The 21,412-nt window shown below is 41.2% G+C and overlaps 1 protein-coding gene across 2 annotated transcripts in view; it reads right to left on the minus strand.

Annotated features, from left to right (window-relative positions):
- Positions 1 to 21,111, minus strand: part of ATRAID (all-trans retinoic acid induced differentiation factor) — a 425,080-nt gene extending 403,969 nt beyond the window's left edge. The window contains exon 1 of one of the 2 annotated variants that reach the window (XM_044061492.1): positions 20,952 to 21,111. In XM_044061492.1, the coding sequence (XP_043917427.1) occupies positions 20,952 to 21,053 (102 nt within the window). In that variant the 5' untranslated portion in view covers positions 21,054 to 21,111. The remainder of the gene's footprint in view (positions 1 to 20,951) is intronic. The other variant, XM_044061491.1, reaches the window with a different exon arrangement.
- Between the last annotated feature and the right edge of the window lie 301 nt (positions 21,112 to 21,412).

Consider the following 21,412-nt stretch of genomic DNA (forward strand, 5'->3'; position numbering starts at 1 on the left):
ATACTACAACCCGCCTACTAGGTGTAACAACTGATAATCATCTCAACTACGATGACCACATCAACTCCACCATAACATCAGTTAACAAAAAACTTGGTACCCTCTATAGAATTAAACCCTTCCTTACCCCTTCTGCCAGGAAAACTATTGCCCAGACCCACCTCATTTCTACTCTTTTCTATGCCTCTGCTATATATACTAACATATCTAAAAACAACCTCTCCAAACTTTCCACCTGTTATAATAGCATAGCTAGATTCATCACATGCTCCCCCTGTAAAACTCACCACTGCCTCAACTTCAAACAACTTGGATGGCTAGAACTGCAGAACCATATACTCTGTCAACAATTACTTATCACTCAAAAGATCCTATACCACCCCAACAACACCCCTATCCTCACTAATCTGATTACACCACATAAAAATCTAGCTACACTACGTGCTCTGCTAATAACATCAACATCAAAGAGATGACGGCTCTTCTGCTGGCGCTTCAGGCCTTTCATGCTTTCGTCTCTGCAGGGCCTCTCAAGGTATTCACAGACAATACCACAGTCATGTGGTATATCAACAAACAGCGGGTAAGAGATTCTACCGTTTTTGCCGACTGGCACTTCTGGTATGGGATCTGGCTATCCAATATAGTGCAACTCTTCAGGCAGTTTCAGGCAGTTTACATTCTTTCAGACTGTAACGTTGTGGCAGGCAATCTGAGAAGGTCCTTCACTCAATCCCATGAATGGATGCTTCACAGGGATGTGTTTCTGGACATTGTTCACCAGTGGGGTACTCCTCAAGTAGATCTTTTTGCCTCCCCTTTGAACAAACAAATTCCTCTGTTTTGTGCCAGAGTCCTAGGCCCTGTGGTCTGGAAGGTGGACGCCCTCTCATTTTCTTGGAAGGGGATGTTTCTTTATGCATTCCATCCCCTTCCTTTCATTCCGAGAGTCCTGTTCAAGATTCAACAGGATGCTCCAAAAATCTTGCTGGTGACTCCCTTTTGGCTGCGACAGCACTGGTTTCCTTCTACTTCTGCATCTCACCAAGGGCAGTCATCACACGTTACCTCACAGGGTGGATCTCCTCACAAAAGATGAGGGGGTCTCTCATCCATCCCCACCTGTCCATGCTTCAACTGACACTGTGGGTGATAAAGATTCCTCATAAACACATTTTTTCTGAGGACATGCAGAAGGTCCTGTAGGAGGCCAGTAAATCTACTACTAGGAAATCCTACTTATCTAAATGGAAGAGGTTTTCTAAAGTGTCCTTGACCCACTTTCTGTGGATGTTCCTTTGGTTCTTTCTTATCTGTGTGAGTTGCTCAATGCTGGTTTGGCCTATTCTTCTATTAAGGCCCAGTTATGAGCTCTATCTGCTTGTCTACCTTTAACTCACCCGTTAGCTTGTAGATTTGAGGCTAAGCAGTTTCTTAAAGGCGTCCTCAATATTAGACCTCCCAGGAAGCCTGCTCCTCCTCCCTGTGATCTTAATTTTGTTCTGGAAAAATTGACTCAGGCTCCTTTTGAGTCTGCTGTTTCAGCTTCCTTGCAACATTGTTCTTGGAAGACAGTTCTTCTGTTAGCTCTTACTTCTGCCAGATGGATGTCTTAATTGCAAGCCCTTATGGCTTGTCCACCTTTTTTGATATTTCATGAGGACAAGGTGTCCTTGTGTACTAATCCTTCTTTTATGCCCAAGGTGGTTAATGAGATGTCACTTAATCAGTCTATTAATTTGCCTACTTTTTTCCCCCTCTCCGCAATCTGACAGTGAGAGGGTGCTACATTCCTTAGATGTGCATAGACAGCTCAGATTTTATTTGGGTAAAACTAAAGCTATCAGAAAGTCTGACCAGTTATTAGTTTCTTTTCATCCTAGGTCTTTAGGTTTGGCTGTTTCCAAGCAAACTATTTCCACTTGGATTTCAAAAGCTATTTGCTTTTGTTACACTTTTCATGTCTAGAGCCTTCCTTCTTCTATCATGGCTCATTCCACTAGAGCTGTGGCTTCTTCTGGTGCTTTTTTTCAAAGGCTTAGAAGCTAATTCTGTTCTTGAAGCTGCTACCTGGACGTCTATGCATACCTTTACCAAACATTAGTTGGACGGTATCTCCAGGGCTAGAGCTGGTTTTGCTGCTGCCATTCTTCATGGTTTCTTTGAGGGCTCTGCTGCTTCCTCCTCCCAGGTTGCTTCTTGAGCTTTTGCACTCTCTCTCATTAGTAAGGAATACTGCAGCTGTGAATGTATAGTACAGTTGTGTAAAATCTTAGCATAACAGTAGATGTCCTTGCCAGTATTCATTCCTTCCCTCCAACCCCCTGGTCTCTTTCCCTTCCTGGCTGTGCAGATTCTCCTTGGTTTTCCTTGGGCTGCTGTTCCTACTGGGTCAATCTGTTCTTGAAGATGGTACACCTGAATGCCACCTTTACGCCCTACCTTACACATGGAGTAAGCAGGTGACGTTTAGCGTACCTTAAAGCAACAGAAATCTTTTGCAAACCGAACGGGCGGATGGCTTCAAGGCAAGGAATCCCCATTAGTTCATACGGTCATAGGTTCATACTAAGCTAACTGCCCTTGTGAGCCATTTTAAGCCTAGCCAATTATCCCTTGTGAGACTCAACTCCTGCAGCTTGTGCTTGTAAGGCAAACACCTTAACCATTAGGTCACCCTCCCAACCCTAGTTAGTAGTCTGAGGGGGCAATCTTGGAAGAAAAAGAAGTTGAAAATGACACATAGAAAGGAAATCTGAATTATTATATAAAGAAAGCACATGTAAAGTCACTAGTAAGGAATACTGCAATGGTGAAGGCAGGGACATCTACTATTATGGTAAGATTTTACACAACTGTACTTTACTTCTTAGCACCTTGGCTTCCACAACACCGGTAAAGAATATAAATTCATAAAATTCACATGGGCTTTAAATAATATCATTTTTAACTAAGCTACAACCATAACATCTCACAGTACCAAACTTTAAAATATATGTGCTTTCTTTATATAATAATTCAGATTTCCTTTTTCTCTGTCATTTTCAACTTCTTTTTGTTCCAAGATTGCCCCTCTCAGACTACTAACATCTCCTGAATATTTCAAATAATGTTTGTTGCTAAGGTACTTTCCTGTACATTATTCTTAATGTCTCCAACATGCTTCAGCACCCTTAAACTTTCTAGTATAGAGTGCCCTGTATAAAACTAGTTGTCGACTGAGCCACAAAACACACCAGATTGACTTTGCGACCTTTTATTATATAACAGTCATGGACAACCAATAGTGATGCCATAAGTAATGTATATGCAACATATCAACAAATACCATCAAACCATCACCTCAACCTGGTTGGCGTACACCCACATGTTCCAGCTGCCACTTCAGAGAAAACTGGGTGCATATTCCTGGCTACCTCAGACCTGGTGGCACACCAGTTAACCCATACTTACAAGTCACATACCCCTTGACGTGGCCACCGGTCAAATTTGGGTCCAACTTGAGGACAGTCAAGGCTGCTGAACAAGACCAAAGGGGAATACATGGGGGGGGGGGGGTGAAGCTGTAAGGATTATGCCTGACCCTGCATGGAGGGCTGAGCAGAAGGGACGACGTGCCTGCTGACGAATTCTGTAGGGATGAACAGCAGCACTTCCCTTAAATAGAGAGTGCTCGCCTGCACCTGTCCCCTGATAATGACTCTCACTCACGGACAATGGGCAGTTACAGTGGTAAGTCGGCATCGTAGAAGCAAGTCAGGTATACACCGCTGCATCCATGTTACAAGTACAATAAGCCGTTTCTATAAATTTGTCATTATTAATGTTGATGAAATATGCTAAACAATCCATTAACATTACAATTATCACAGGGGAAAGTGTAATTGTTGTCAATGCTCTCCCAACCCACTTCTGGCTTATTTTTATGCACAACAAAATGACTAGGAACTTCATTGTTGCAAATATACTTAGCTCTCCTATGTGATAATCCCTCAGGATGAAACTGAAAACGGTCCAACTGGATCAACATTCTACTCCAGCAAACAAAATATGTATATACAGCCTATGTATAAACTGTTCTATTTCATGCTGTCACTAACTTACAGAGAAACTATATATACTTAGAAAATCTCATAGAAAAAAAAATTAAATGCTTCAATGCTATAAGAATGCCTTATAGAAATATAGCACGTTTCAACATCAAGTTCATCCATCCTCAACCTCTTTTTCCCATTTTACACATGGGGTCGGGGTGTCACTTCAATAGTGACAATCATCTCGAGCCAAAGTTTACACCTCCAGGTGACTAGCCCAGCCGCAGCAGTTCATTCATACCACCCACACACGCGCGCACACACACACACACACACACACACACACACACACACACACACACACACACACACACACACACACCTACGGACAATTTAGTGTCTCCAACAATCCACCCACTGCAGGTCTTTGGAATGTGGGAGGAAAATGGAGCACCCTGAAGAAACCCACGCAACTCCAGGGAGGTACTATCCTATAAATCCCTTCTTCCTACCTTAGGTGTTTGATTTTTTAGTAAAGCACCTCCAGTATGTTTATATAAGACTGCATTTTTCTCTCCATCAATCTACGGAGGCAGTCATTACATGCTTACCAAATGAAGAAAAGAATTTGATCAATCAACTGCTACTTAATATCCAGACTGATCCTGTGACTCAGAGTATCAGTATATAATACAATCTCAAAGTAGGTAAACTGCCAGGAGATGGATACCTTTCTTAATAATGGCAGTGCACAGACAGTCAGTCATCTTGCAAAGGTGAAAGAATTGAGTTTAACCCTCTCCTCTTTTTGTCTGGTTATATACTCATACTATTGCTGCCATCATTTATGCATGTATTCATTCATTTGATCACAATCTGATATCTGAGACAAATTCATGTGTGTGTGTGTGTGTGTGTGTGTGTGTGTGCTTGGAGGGGTTTGAAATTAATTACTAATAGTAGTAGCAGCAGTAGCAGTAGTATTACAATCAGGCATCTGAAAAGTACACAGTCAGTAATCTGCTGTAACTGATGTCACTGTAGTTTGATCACAGTCACAGTTAAACAACCTGTATTCTGACATGGCAGGAGCAGTCACACAGTGAACTGTATTTGCTAAAAATCACTGTAAATGATCACTGTCATGGCCTATGCATAAATGTGAGTGGGGAAAGCAGTTGTTGCACTGTATCCAAGAGCAACAAGTTGATCATAATTTCTTTCACTTTCTATCAAGTTAAAAAATAGCAATATGCAGTAAGTGGCAAAGTGGTGCTGATGAGTGGGCTTTACTATCAAAATCTCAAAAACTTAAAAAAATATGCCATTCAGAACATCAAATGGCAAGGTTGAATCTCTGCAAATTAATTAGGTGAAAATGTTGAATCTGATGAACAAATTCAGCAGATTCAACATTTTTGCCGAACATTGAACATTATGTCCATATAAGAGCTTAGATAAGTATCACTGCTACACTTCAAATCATGTTTTTGCAGGGGGGGCAAGCCCCCCGGCACCCCCCAGTGGGGGGCTGTGCACCCCACACCCACTGCTAACTATATATTCCAACTCCAAGATCACACTACAGTGAGGAAAGGGATGAATGTCCCAATCCGCACTGTACTGCAATCTCTACTCATTACATTGAGCTCATATGTGGCATTCACCGATAAGAACTATTCATCATTTAATGTTCGGCAACACAGGAATCAGCCAGCTGCTGTTCAACAGTCCCGTGTTCACTGACCTGAGTTCTACATTTTGACTGTAAACCACTGAGTGAAAGAGGGCATGTGCAAGAAAGTTATTACTGGCACAGTGACACCGCAAGCAGCATTACTATCTTATAGCTCTTGCTTCTCTGGTTGAGTTTTTGGATGTTTTTCCTTCTTTGTGGAGTTTGAATGCTCTCTCCTTCTACGTGTGAGTTTTATGCAGGTGTTCTGGTTTCTTTCAACACCCCAAAGACATGCCTTAGGCAAACTGGCATTTCTCTGATTAGCTTGTAGATATTCATGTGCTGTACACGTGTGTGTGTGCATCTGTGTGTATGTGCACACACGTGAACATACTGTGATAATCCTGCCTTGGCAGTTTCAGTATTTGTGTGTGCATGTGGGAAAAAATAATATCAGTTTTACTTGCGGAGAAACACAATACCATAGGTAACATACAAGTCTTCTAGCAACCAGTAAAAAAGAACAGTTAACAAGTAATTATCTTTCACATAAAGAAAAAAGTGCATGAAAGAACATCTATAGCCTCAGAATTTTGGGGACCAATAAAAACCCAGATACTTATATAAGGCTCTCTAAAATCAACCACTGTCCTAGGTCCACCTAGTCTACAACTGGCCCTGCAGAGAAAGTCCTCACTATAGCTTGTGCAGGGGCTAGGAACATTGTGATCATTATTTACTTAACTTTTCACATAATCATTCCTTAGAGATGTACAAGATTACTATAGTTTATTTACAGGCAATGTATTGTATAGGTGCAAAAAGCTGGAATACATTACTGTGTTCATTATTTTTTCCATGTTCTTCAAAATCAAACATCATATGTGTACATAGGTGGCAAGATTTTGGCGGTAAGGGAAGGGGAAATGTTATGTATGCACATCTGACAATAACTAGTTGAAATGCATTGCTGAAGTTATTTAGTCTTTAGCTTTTGTCCCAGTCTAACAAATGAGTGATACAAAACACGTCTGTCTTTTGGGAGTGGAGTGAGGAGGCATACTGTATGTAAATATATAGGTTCATAGGTTCATACTAGGCTATCTGCCCTAGGGCATTTATAAGCCTAGCCAGAGTGTGTTTGGCTTTCGCCACCCATTTTAAATTAATTTTGCTATGCCCTTTTTCGAGGTTAGTATACTGTGCCTCTGTGTAACAGTGACACAGAAGTGATACCCAGGGTAAACCTACGATCTCCCATCCACTCATCAAGTTTCCTCTTGAAGAGAGTCAATGAGGGACTCTGCCTAACCTGGACTCGGATTTTATTCCAGAGTAAAAGGAGCCTCTGGGTTATGAATCTGTCCCTCCAGCATGTCCTATTTATTTCAGTGCTGAGGTTCAAGTCTCTCGAGCGTGTAGCTCGATGGGATTTGGATTTTCTGAGGTGCAGCATGTCCATTAATTCCGGGTTGGACATGGCTTTATACATCAGGCACAGATCGCCTCTGAGCAGGCGGTATGCCACTGAGTAGAGCTGGAGTTTCTTTAACCGGGCAGCATATGGCATCTGTTTGAGCCCTATGGTCCTCTTGGTGAGGTACTTTTGGGGTCTTTCCAGTTGCTGCAGGTGTCTGGTAAGGTACATCCCGAAAGGGGCATTGTACTCAATTATGGGCCTGATGAGGGATGAGTAAAGAGGCACGATAACCTCCCCTGATCTAGATGTGAATCCCTTCATGATTAGGTGGGCTATATAAAATTTTTTTCTAACCACTTTGGCCACGTGGATGTCAAATGAGAGATTGCTATCAACTTGGGTCCCCAGGTCCCTAATTACTTCTTAATGGATTACCACCTATGTGGTAATTTGTGGGCACTTTGTTTTTGCCAAAAGGGATGACTATACACTTTTTGGCGTTTAGCTTGAGGCCATGGCTCTGGCACCAGTTGTCTGTTTCTATGAGGCCCTTTTGGAGGATGCTTGTGTCGGCTGGAGAGTCGATTATGGCGCCCAGTTTGCAGTCATCTGCGAACTTAGTCAGCCACAGTCCTTCCGTGTTGGCCTGTACCTCCGAGAAATATATACCGAACAAGAGAGGTCCCAGGACTGAGCCTTGTGGGCGCCACTTGTAACTGGTTTGGAGTATGACATGGCTCCAGCAATTCTAACCATGTGGGTTCTGTCCTTGAGCCAGTTTGCAACCCATCTAGTGACATAGGGGTTTATATTTAAGCTGGTGAGCTTATCTATAATGCCCAAGTGGGGTATTGTATCAAAGGCTTTTGCGAGGACCAGGTAAGCTGTGTGGACCACCTTCCCCTCGTCAATGGCCTTGGTGACTGTTTCAAAGAAATCAACCAGGTTTAAGAGGCAGGATCTGCCCTTAACAAAGCCGAACTGGGTAGGATCCAGTGTCTGTAGGTCCCCAATATCTTTATTTATGAGGTCCATGATGATCCTTTCCATAGCTTTGCAGACTAAGCTAGTCAGGCTTATGGGGTGATAGTTTCCAGGATCTGTTGAGGAACCACCTTTGTGGAGAGGGACCACTGTTGCTGTACGCCACTCTTTGGGTACATATCCTGTAGTAAGGCTAAGATTGAACAGTAGTTTTATGTTTGGGTTTAGCTCTTCTTGGAGTTCATGTAGGGCAGCCGGGACACCGTCTGGTCCCATTGATGCTGTGTTTTTTGCTTTGGAGAGGGCAGCTCTTACCTGAGCATCTGAGATGTCAGGGGGGAAGCACTCTGCTGGGATAAATATTTTCCCTTTTGGTGGGGAGGGGGGGGAGAAGTTTGCGCTGAACCTGTCAGCTAGGATGTTGGCAATGTCTGTGGGTTCGGTGTATTTTTTGTCATTTTGGACTACTTCTGAGCATGTCTGGGAATTCCCACCCAGGTTCCTAACATAACTAAAGAAAGCCTTGTGATTATCCTTAGTGTCCTGTGCAATTTTTCTCTCGAAGCTGGCCTTACACGATTTTATGAGTGCCCATAGTTTTTTGCTAATACTGATCAGAGATGCCTTCCCTTTTTGGGATTTTGCTCTATCATGTAGTAGCTTCCTCCTTCTATTGTATAGTTTGTTTATGACTGGGGTCCACCAGACAGGACGTCTGCCTTTGGAGGATTGGGTCTTGGTTTTATTTGGGATTGCATGATCCATGCATTCCTGAATGTGTTCATAGAATGCGTTTATAAAGGATTCTGCGGTCTGGGCCGTATTTTCCACAGGCCCGGGGGCTTTGAAGGATTCCACCTCGGTTTTGAGGAGTGTGAAATTTGCTTTAGAGAAGTTTTTTACTGCGGTTTTCAGGGCAGGGAGTGGAGTCGGGATGTGAATATCCAGTGAGATTAGTTTATGGTCTGATCTTACCAGTGAGGGATACACTTCTGGTCTGGAGCATAGAGTCCCCATGTTGGTGATGATCAGGTCCAGTATGTTTTCCCCTCTTGTGGGAGTGGTAACAAGTTGTTCCATAGCATTTGAGTTTATAAATTCTAGGAACCTTTGGGCTAGGATGTTGGAGCTAGAGTAATGCTCCCAGTCTATGTTTGGGTAGTTGAAGTCGCCCAATATAATGGTGTTTGGAGAGACCTTCATATTTTCCAGTGTTCTCAGGAAAGCCGAGTGGGGTTCCTGGGTTTGGGAGGGTGGTCTGTAGCAGTGTATAAACTGGAAGGCAGTTTTACCCACTGTTAGTTGCACATGGATAGTCTCTGATGCTTCGTGCTGTGCCACCAACCTGGAGGTGTGGGTATCTTTGACGAATATTGATACTCCCCCTCCTTTTTCATTTTCATCCCAATCTAACACAACAGTGGTACACAGAAGGTGACTACGTTTTCTGAGGGGGTAGGGGAGGCAGACATTTTTCCCAGATGTGACTTTTGTATCTTCACATGCATTTTTCTTCTCACTTTATTGGAAAATACTATTTTGCCACATAATTTGGTTCTGAACACAACTTATTTTTCCTTACTCTTGTTTTGTTCAGGCCATCACTGGATCAGAATGTTAGAAAAAGTTCTAAAATGCATTTCATATCTAGAACCTCATGGTTTCTACAGGCTACCCCCAGCTTAATTCAGGTACTTCTTCCACAACTATTACAGTGCAGTCTTGGCCAGTTACGGTATGTTGAAGAGAAGACAAAGTATATACAGGCTTCATTCCAGCAGAGTGGAGAACTGCCATTGTCATCCCTTTGCACAAAGGTGGTGCTACTACTGACCCTGGAAAGTATCGCCCATTTGCTTGACAAGTCTGATCTGCAAAGCCATGGGCCATATTATTATGGATCTCATAAACAGGGACATAGGCAATCTGCATGCACTTGATCCCACCCAGTTCAGATAAGTCAAGGGCAGATCTTGCCTGTTGAACCTGGCTGACTTCATTGAGACTGTCACCAAGGCCCTGGATGAGGGAAAGTCAGTGCATACCTTGACTTGACCAAGCCCTTTGATACAATCCCCCGCTTGGGCATCATCGCAAAGCTAACACAACCTGGCGTAAATCCCTATGTCATCAGGTGGGTGACCAACCGGCTCACCAACAGGACCCTCAAGGTCAAAATAGACACCTCCACCTCTGATAGCAGACCTGTCACCAGAAGAGTACCCCAGAGATCTGTCCTCGGACCCCTACTGTTTGACATTTACTTCTCAGAGGTCCAAGCAAAGACAAAAGGTCTGTGGCTCCCCAAGTTTGCGGACGACTGTATGTTGGGTGCTGTCATTGACTCCGCAAATGATGTTAACATACTGCAAGAGGGTGTCAAAGCAACTAATGATTGGTGCCAAAATCATGGCCTCAAGCTAAATGCAAAAAAAGTATCATCATACCATTCAGCAGAAAACACGGCCCCTACTGATTATCACATCAGCGGCAACCCCCTAAACACACAACCTGTGGTGACAGACTTGGGTACTCAGGTTGATAACAATCCCACATTCGACCATCATGTAGTGGCAGTGGTCAGAAAAGCCTTTTACTTGGTTCATCTAATAAGTAAAGGGATTGCATCCAGAAAAAAGGAGGTTATTACCTCTCTATACTCCTCTCTCATTAAACCAATAATTGAGTATAATGCCCTGTTTGGTATGTACCTCTCCAAACATCTGCACCAACTGGAAATGCCACAGAAATACCTCGCAAAGAGAACCCATGGCCTCCAACACCTGTCCTATGTGGACAGGTTCAAATCACTATCACTCTACTTGGTATCGTTCAGATTGCTCAGAGGGGATCTGTGTTTCGCCTACAAAGCAATCTCGGACCCTGCCCTACTACAGATGCTGCATATCCGTAAGTCAAACTCCTCACGCATTACCTGCTCAAAAGGCCTGAATCTAATATGCAACATCAACAAAACCTATTGGAGAGACGGGTTTGTCTCCCAGAGGCTGCCCCATCTCTGGAAAAGACTTCCTGTACACGTCAAACAAAGTACCTTGCTGATCCTCTTCAAGCGCAACCTTGATGAGTGGAAGGGAAACCACAAATCTGTCCCAGGGGTTCCACCTGTGTCCTTCACTGACAGGGGCAACAAGTGCTGACTGAGGTTTCTTTTTGGGGATAAACTCTTGGCTAGGCTTGTAAGGGCCCCAGGACCATTAGCCTAGTAACCTCCTATGATCCTATGAAAAAAACAAGAAAGAAGTAATCTGAATGGTGTGAGGAGGCCAGGATGAGGGGAATGGCTTACAGGGGGATGCGGGACATGGAATCCTTTTTTTAGGGCTCTGTTTCATCCAAGGCCTTTCCTGTTGACTGTCATAACTCTCAAACTCTTAATGCTAGAAATTTGGACAAAGCCTGACTAAATGGGGTGAATAAAAGTCCAAAAATAGGGACAAACTTTAAACATTGCTCTTATAAACTTAGAAAGTAGTTAGAGTAACAGGATTTGAGTTAACTTACATTTTCTGAAGGATTTGAAGTCTGAAACTCAAACGTATGTCATTATTTAGTGACTAAAATCCTCAAATCATCCCAGTGATTTGTCTGAAAACTACATATTTTATGAGGACTAGACCAAAAATATGAGGCAAAAAATCTGGACATTCTACAAAAATCTGGACAGTTGAGAGGTATGTAATGACTGCAAACAGAAATATCAGGTTTATATAGTCAATAAAGTGGTCAGAATGAGTGAACACTAAGGCTGTCTGTGGATGAAACTGACTGACCCCAAATGCTAATTGATAACATGTAAAACGCTCACTGACCTGCCAGAATATAATCCCAGACATTCCATTTAGCTGCTTCATTGCAGCTACTCCCTTGTTTTGAATTCCCTAGCCACCACTGATTAAAGTATAACATTAATATAAATGATAAATTGGTTGTCCCAAGAAAAAGAAACAATGAAAAAGAGGTTATGACGCTGGGAACATTTAAACATTCAGCACATAATCCTCACCAGTACACTTTACAGAAAAAAATCATATAAAACAGCTCTTCAGTTCCCCAACAGCACAGGACTTTAGAGTGACACTCTGCAGGGAAAAGAAATAAACTCCACTGTAAAATATTCTGCTGTTTTCTGACAGCAATTTATTTTAACTGCAAACATATTACTGTATGAAACATATTATGCCACTGCATGGAAACTGAATCTGTGGAAATCAGTCTTAAGAAGTGTGCAGAAAGTAGTCTCCATAGGACTTCTACTGCCATCTTCAGGTTACACTGCAAAGTGCACCCAGCTGCAGTGTGTTGAGGATGGCAAGCTATATTCTTAACTAGTGCTCAATGACAAAGCCAGAAAGGATGGACATTTGTTCCTGATGACTTCTGCAGTGAAGAAACAGAAGTCACCTGGAATGGATGGGTACGGTTTGGAGTTTTAAGATATTTTAATGGGGAACTTTCGCTGCTCCTATAGCAGGTAACAGACACATACATTAAACAACAGACCTTGCCATTCTCTTGGAAACTAATCCTCTTTACACATACTTTAAAACCAGATAATAACATACTTTGTTCTTCTAAAAAAAAAAAAAAAAAAGAAAAGAACATGGATTAGAAGTTGCTTAAAGTATTCTTTGCAGGTCAAGTTCTAAAATATCCTACAGTTGTTGCACTTGGACCAATCTGGCTTTGCAGAAGGTAGGATAATCTTAGGGGCAATGCAGAAAGAAATATGTGTTGCTGCAATGTGTCTATACTAGGCATGCAAAGGCAGCAACTCCTTAGTCTACATATCAAGTCTGTATTTTACTCTGTGTTATCAAATTATTTTTATGGTACATACTGGACTGTTGATATTTTGCAGGGTTTTGTGGATATGCTGATGATACATGAGGTGGTCATTCATATATCACAGGCAGGCAAGGGTGAGCAATCTCTTAAACCTCACACCCATATTATGAGGTAGCAAGCAGGGCTATGTCTGTCTCTGCCCTGTACATTAAGGTACTAATATAAAGTGCTAAGACTGACCCTAAGGTAAAGAGAAAAAAAAACAAATGGAACTATCCAAACTAAGATTTAGCTTTTACACGATCTTCTCAATTTACATCCACAGTGACTTCTATTCCAGTGGCATGGATGCAGCATGCTTGTTCAGTGCCTTCTTTAGCTGTATTATGTTCTCCAGCAAAAGAGAGACACTTCTTGTACATTTTAATTCCACTTCACTGCTTAACAGAGATGTAGCTATTAACCAATTGGAATTTCCATGAAACAATATGCTGGAAATATCAGTCCTTAAGCATGTTTTCTTGTTTATTATTTATTTATTTTATTTCTTTTACATTTGTTAACCGGTTATTGTCCGACCGGGTAAGAAGCCCATTTTCAGTGGAGACCCGGGGAGAAAAAGTTCCCAAGCAATGGTTACAAAAACATAAGATAAAAAGAAAAATAATATACATACTGTACAATTGACTAAAGTTACAAGTATTGAATAAACATTGATGAAAAAAAAGAAAACATGGTACAGATACCAAAACAAAATATGAAATATCAAGTTCAGATTACATAGTAAAAAAACTAAGATTTTGTTTTTTTTTTTTGTTAGGATTGACCGGTGTTGTCATTAAAAGGCTACTAATTATAAGCATAAGAGCAAGGAAAAAAATAAAATAGAATATAACAGAATGAGCAGAGTGGAGATAGCTTGGCCAGAGGAAGTGCAGGAACATAACCAATGGTTTGACTAGTATTCTAGTAGGTGCTGTTTGAAGTTATGCTTATCAGGACATGATAGAATTTGCTGTGGAAGTGAATTCCAAGTTTTAGACACTGAATGGTTATATAGTGAGTCACCATGAAAGTTATGAGATTTATTAATACGGAGTATTAATTTATCAGCTGACTGAAGTGAGGTCAGATTATAGGATTGAACAAGGTCAGATAGGGCTGGACAGTGGTCATGTTTATGGATAATAGAGTGTGCAGCTATTAACTGACTAAGAGTGAGTAAGTGAGGGAGTTCAATCCAGGCAAGTTGATGAAGTGCAGTACAGTGATGTGATCTATGTGGGAGGTTTGCAGCAAATTTAGCAATTTTATTATAGCAAGATTTGAGGTTGTTTAAGTCTGATTTACGAAGGTTAGTGAATATTTGAGAACAGTAAAGTAATGTAGATAGATGAGTCCTAGTTGTGGTGAGTCTGGCATGATTGGCGAGATATAGCTTAGCCCGCTAAAGAGCACCTAGTTTAATATGGACTTTTTTAATTGTTAAGGCTATGTGACTATCAAACTTTAGGCCATTATCTATAGTAACACCAAGAAGTTTTGTTTGTTCTACAGGTTCAATAACTGTGTAATTGGAGGAACGGATAGAAAGTGGAGCTTGTTTATTTGTTGTGGAAGAATTGGAAAAGGGTCTACATTACGTGATCGAATGATCACAATAGTGAATGCTCTAAAGAGTGAAAATGCAGCACATCAAAACCGTTATTGTGGGGGGCTGCACCCCCCACACCCCCCCACTAAATATATATACCAACTCCAAGATCGCACTACAGTGAGGAAAGGGAAAATATTCTGTTCTTCACAGTACCGCAATCCCACAAAAAGCACTTCGGTGTGCTACATTTTCACTCTTTACAGTATTCGCTATTGTGATCATTTGATCATGTAATACAGACCCTTGGAAAAGACCATAAGCTTGGTTATGTTAGGGTTTAAAATGAATTGATGGACTGTTAGGTATTTTTCAATACTATGCAGGGCATTCTGGGTTTTATTTTAGTGCTCATTCAGAGTGGGGGCAGAGCAGATAAGGGAAGAATCATCTGCATATTGAATGACAGAGGCAGGATTAGCTGCAGAGCACAGATCATTAGTACAAATGATGAAAAGAAGAGGGCCAAGAATGGAACCTTGTGGGAGTAACGGGCAGTAAGGGAAAGAGATTATTATCCCAAAAGGTAGCTTGTTTGCGGTTAGAGAGATAACTATGAAACTAGCCTAATGTTTCAGTGCTAAATTTGAATGTAGCAAGTTTGTTGAGAAGTAATTGATGAGATACAGTGTCAAAAGCCTTTGACATATCAAAGAAGATGGCATAGATGTATTGTTTTTTGCTTTTGAGGAGATTAATGGTATTGGTGAAACTTAATAAAGCAGTATTAGTACTGTGTTTGGGGCGAAAGCCATGCTGTGAGTCTGATAAAAGATTGTTCTTTAGGAGGTAATCTAATGTTTGTTTATGTAAGCACTTTTCAAGTTTCTGGCTAGTGAGGAAAGGATGGCTATAAAAATGTAGTTGGATAGATCTGTGATGACCATCCTTCGTGAAAGGGTATGACGTGGGATATTTTCCAAAGAAGAGGGACATACTGTTTGGAAATTGTGTGGTTAATACATATAGATACAGGATAAAAGATGGATAAAGCAGAAAGTTTTAGAAATTCACCTGGCAGCTGATCTGCGGAGAGAGAGCATGGTTTTATTTTACTTAGTTTTGTATATAACTAGTTTGAATTGGTTTAACAGAGAAAGGAGGAGGGTTGAGACAAGAAGGAAGAGGTATAGAGAGTGGAGAATCATCTGTTTTGTTAAGTAATATGGTTAGTTAGGTAATAAAGTAACTATTGAATTGGGTAGCTATATAGTCTGGATGGTGGTTTGTCATAGGGGATGGAGTGATGGGTTTCTCTGGGTTAAGAAGATGGTTAATTGTTTGCCAGAATCTTTGGGGGTTATTTTGGTATCGCAGTTGACAAGTTTGAAAGTATGCTTTTTTGTCTTGTCTAATTTGTTTTTTTACACAATTTCTGAGCTGCTGATAGGAGGTATAATTTGTATTATTTTTACTTTTGTGAAAAAGAGTGCAGGCTTTGTCTCTTTGCTTAAGTAAAAGAATAGTTTCTTTGGATAAGTATGGTAGTTTTTTTTAGACTCAATTTCTGAGCTTCTGATAGGAGGTATAATTTGTATTATTTTTGCTTTTGTGAAAAAGAGTGCAGGCTTTGTCTATTTGCTTAAGTAAAATAATAGTTTCTTTGGATAAGTATGGTAGTTTTTTTTAGATTTAGCACGAACTTTCCTGAGAAGAACAAGGTTGTTAAGTACCTGCAGAAAAGCGGTATTGAAATACTGTACTCCTAGATCTAATTGAAGAGTTTTTAGATGTGACCAGTCATAATCTTTTAAAAGTGTGTTAAATAAGGTGGGAGAAAAATACTACTTGTTACATACACACTAAAATGTAACATTGTTAGTACTATGAGTATGTTTTCCGATAAGATAGGTTGGGTGGTGATCACTTTGGGAGTCTGGGAGACAACCAGTGACATAACTATTGGTGGGTTTGTTTGTTAGAATCCAGTCAAGTATAGAAAGTTGGTTGCAGACTTTGTCTATACAGGTAGGCTGAGTGGCATGTTGAGTAAAGGCAAATAAGTTAATAAAGTTAGTGGGAGAGGAAGAAGAGCAGGTAAGCCAGTCAAGGTTAAAGTCACATCACCAAGTACAATAGTTTCTTCAGAAAAAGAAAAAGATGTTGAAATCAGTAAACTTACAGCATCATACAGACTACTTTGATCAATCTTTGAAGTATATAGGATAAAATAAAAGTCCCAGTCAAATATCAAATTGTGCCAAAGATTTTATATCCTTGTCAAACTCTAGCACTCAGAGTTTATATTAAAACACTGGACGGTCTTCAGTCAGCTGTGTGGCACAGAAGAATGAAGCCCAGATAGGGAGCCAGACAATCAAAGATCAACTAGATGCTCAGGTATTGCAAGGACCAAAAACAGTGGGTGGGAGTGACTGACCAGTGCTAACTCACTCATCCAGAAGGGGTGAGGCAGTAAAGTCTGCTACTACACCAACACCTATTGGGCAGAATGGTGTATGGCATGCAGTGCCCACAGGATGTGATGTGCTTGGCTCTGCATGCCCACAGGAAAAAGCATAACAGACCCTCACATCAATAGCTGGTTGAGGTCTTATTCCATAAAAGGGAAAAACCCTCATGTCTGCCTGGAGAATGGCTACACCATGAAAGGCTCTTACCTCAGTAATGGGGAAAATGGGTGACACAGGTGGCAGCTAGATGGTCAGCAGAAAAACAAAATATAAAAAAATGGGAGGTCTGACTAAGAAATTATTTTGGTGTGAGAAATTGGACATTGTCTTCAAACAGCATTACCTTTTGATGTATAAAGGACAAAGTATCGTACACTATCAATTGTACTTCATGGCTTCTGAACTGTCTGTAGCTTTATAATGTTGTTTTATGAAAAGGAGAGCATGAACATGATACAGTAAGATTACTTAAATAATGTCAAATTATGTGATTACTCCTTGGTTCATAGGTAGGTACTAGGCTATCTGCCCGAGAGCATTTAAAAGCCTAGCCAGAGTGTGTCAGCCCCATTGATTAATTAACTGAGCCTCTGTCAAGAAGAGCCCATGAAGTGATCCCAGGGGTGTATTTTCTGTTACCCCAACCACTTGTCAAGGTTTCTCTTGAAGAGTGTTAGTGAGGGGCTCTGCCTAATGTATTTAGGAATTTTGTTCCAAAGCATGGGGAGTCTCTGTGACAGGAATCTATCCCTCCAGCATGTTCTATTTATTGTTGTGGCAAGGTTTAGCTCACTAGAGCGAGTGACTCGCAGTGACTTGGATTTCTTTAGGTGGAGCATGTCCATCAATTCCGAGTTGGACATGGCTTTGTAAGTCAGGCAGAGATCACTTCTGAGTAAGTGATATGCCACTGAGTACAGCTGGAGTTTTTCCAGTCAGGCTGCATAGGACATATGTTTGAGACCAGTAATCCTCTTGGTGAGGTACTTTTGTGGTCTTTCCAGCTGTTGGAAGTGTCTTGTGAGGTACATCCCAAACGGGGTATTGTACTCTATGATGGGTCTGATGAGTGACGAGTAGAGGGGCACTATAACCTCTTTATTTCTAGATGCGAACCCTTTAGTAATTAGATGGGCTACATAGAAGGATTTCCTAACTACTTTGGTAATAGGATTGTCAAAGGAGAGATTACTATCTACCTGGGACCCAGATCTCTTATTACCTCTTCTGTATTATGGGGGCTGCCACCTATGTGGTAATTCATGGGTGTTTTGTTTTTCCCAAACGGGATGACTATGCATTTTTTGGCATTTAGCTTGAGACCATGACTTTGACACCAGGTGTCCATCTCAATAAGGCCCTTTTGGAGAATGTCCGTGCCAGCCGGAGAGTCAATTATGGCTCCCAGTTTGCAGTCATCGGTGAACTTGGTTAGCCATAGTCCTCCTGTGCTTGCCTGTACTTCTGAGAAGTATATGCCGAACAGTAGGGGTCCCCAGGACCGAGCCTTGTGGGACACCACTTGTGACTGGTTTAGAGTCGGACCTGGAGCTCACTATTCTTACCATGTGAGTTCTGTCTGTAAGCCAGTTGGCAACCCATCTCGTGATGTAGGGGTTTATGTTCAGCCTGGTGAGTTTTTCTATAATTCTCGAGTGGGGAATGGTGTCAAAAGCCTTGGAGAGGTCAAGGTAGGCTGTGTGAACTACCTTCCCCTTATCTATGGCCTTGGTGACTGTCTCGAAGAAGTCAACCAGGTCTAGTAGGCATGATCTGCCCTTAACAAAGCCGAACTGGGTCGGGTCAAAATGTTACCCTGTAGAACATCACAGACTACCTAAGTTTATTACGTATAGTACAAGTACTTGGAATAATTTATATATTACGTTTACAAGTAGGTACCTCCCACTGTTAGCTACCCTTCAGAAAAAATATTATATCCTTCTAATAGGGTGAATGCCTTCTGTATCTAGGATGGACTTTAGAGCTAAACTCAGGGGTAGAACGTGTTGTTCATTGCATTTCTAGCTCATTACAAATGAAATGATTGTGACACAAGAACTTTGGAAGTTAACATATACTTTTTACTCTTACAAGATCCAATAATGATACAATGAAGTAGTGCTCTGCCGGAAGAGGGTCTGAGGCATTTACGTCTGAAATTATACAGGTCTTAGACATTTGCTCATTGTGGTAAAATTAATCAGAAATAATCCAATTCAGATGGGAATACTGGTTAATGAAATAAAAATGATTTCACCTACCCTTTTTTTCACCTCTTCATAGATTCATAGGTAAATACTAGGTAATCACTCTGCAAAGCAATTATCAGAAGCCTAGCCAATGACCCCAGGCCAAAATCAAATCATGTATCTTATATCTGTTAATGCCAGCCCTCCTCCAAACCTCTTTAAATCCAATTTCAGAAACTTGGCATTTACATAACTGATTTGTAGGAGTTAAAATATCATGTACTACTTATCTTCAAAACCTTTGCATGCAGATAATGCTCAGTAAGGATTCTTAGATGACAAGGCCATTTCCAAATGGTTAAGGCATATTTTAGATGTTTTGGGACATAGCATAAATGACACTTGCAAAGGATGAACTGTTTTTTCACAGATGAGGCTGTATAAAATATGTGGTTGGGGACATCTCTAAGTTTCTAAGTTTGTAAGTCAGTGGATGATGGTGGTAGAGGTGTTTGCCCATTCTGCCCAGTGTGTGCACATTGGACATCGCACAGTTTAAGTTACTTCTCCACAGCCAAAGGATGGTGAATTAGCAGTGCACCAGAACACTTTTGGTGGTCGAAAGTGGAAAACAGACTTTGCTTGCAAAGGATAATTAACAAGGGGGGGGGTGAACTGAGAGTTATGTCTTTATATTAGAGCCACACTCTCTACTTCATTGGTGCTTACATCCCTACCAATTATTAATGCCCCAAGGCAGGCAACCTATCATAATTCAGTCTGTTGCCAACATAAAACGTTACTGCTGACTGTGAATGTTTCACTGTGGAGGAATGTATGTGGCTTTTGGATGGCAGTTATTACTCTGAGAGGAACCACGAGAAAGTGACAATCCAAATGGCAATCTTCTTATGTCAGTTACATAATGAAGCATATTGTTGTTTGTCTTTCGGCTTTTCCCAGTTAGGGGTCGCCACAGCGTAACTCCGGTCCGCTAATGATTGGCAGTTGGTTTTTACGGTGTCGAGTTGCCAACCCGATACCGAACCTTCAACGAAGGCACACCCATTCAAGGCATATCTTTCGAACGCCCACTCGACCGCGGGGAGGACATGCAGACTCCACTCCATACAGAAGGCACTCCCAACCCAAGCCGAGAATCGAACGGGTGAACCTCTTTCTGTGAGGCAAAAAGGCCACCGCTGCACCACCGCGGAAGTCCGGTTACAAATGAAGCATAATACCGGTAAAAAAAAAACTGCAAGTGTAAAATTATAAATCATGCATGATATTGTACCAGGCTTTGATAGGGACCCGTTCATCAAACTTTGCTAAACGATGAGTGAGTGGAGTATGAAAAGTGAAAGCAAGTACACAGAACGCATCTTTAAAAAATGAATATGAGACCTTGGTAAAGAATATTACAATTTGCTTCCTAAGTTAAATCTGAATACATTCAGAATGCTGTTGAATTGTAAAGCCACCTAGCATTAGTAAATCAGGTGATCGAATACACTGTTATTTCACCATTTATATTTAGCATCCCTTGTTGATTACACCAATTACGTACCCCACAGCTTGGACCACTATGGACAATACAAATCTACGTCAATACCATACAAATTTTACGTCCACAGCACTAAAATGAAACGACAGTGCAAGTATCTGCCAAAAGCATTCACGGTATCCAGTAGCTGCAGTGAACGTTTCTGTAACGAGTAGTCGTGTTAAAAAAAAGACTACTTGATATGTGAACCATGACTCACCCGAATTCCACTTCCCAAAACACTAAAGATAAGAATGAAACTGTGAAGTACTAACAGCCGCAGTAAATATCGATAAACTACACTTCCACCTCTGACAGCCATAACTGTGTAAACCAGTGCGTGGTAAGATGACGCCACAAATGTCAACAGAAACAACCCCTCCTCCATCAGAAAGGCATGCAATACATTCATTTTGCAATAAAAATGTTAACCCTTGGTGACAAACTGATCACTAAGTCTTCTACCGCCCTTTCGAATCTACCTCTCATTGTACCTGGATACCAAAAAGCAGTCGTGTTTTTTATTAGGCAGATATAAACAATTTGCCTTGTACTAATCTAAGACATTGCTAGTTGTCATGATTTGTTCAACATTCTTTTCACCAAAAATGGCACATACACGAATCTGAGACTGGAAATGAAAAAAATATATAGTAGGTCTAGGAGCATATACAACAGTAT

This window comes from Protopterus annectens, chromosome 2.part0 (assembly GCF_019279795.1).
Source record: "Protopterus annectens isolate FY-2018-M chromosome 2.part0, PAN1.0, whole genome shotgun sequence".
Taxonomy (NCBI): domain Eukaryota; kingdom Metazoa; phylum Chordata; order Ceratodontiformes; family Protopteridae; genus Protopterus; species Protopterus annectens.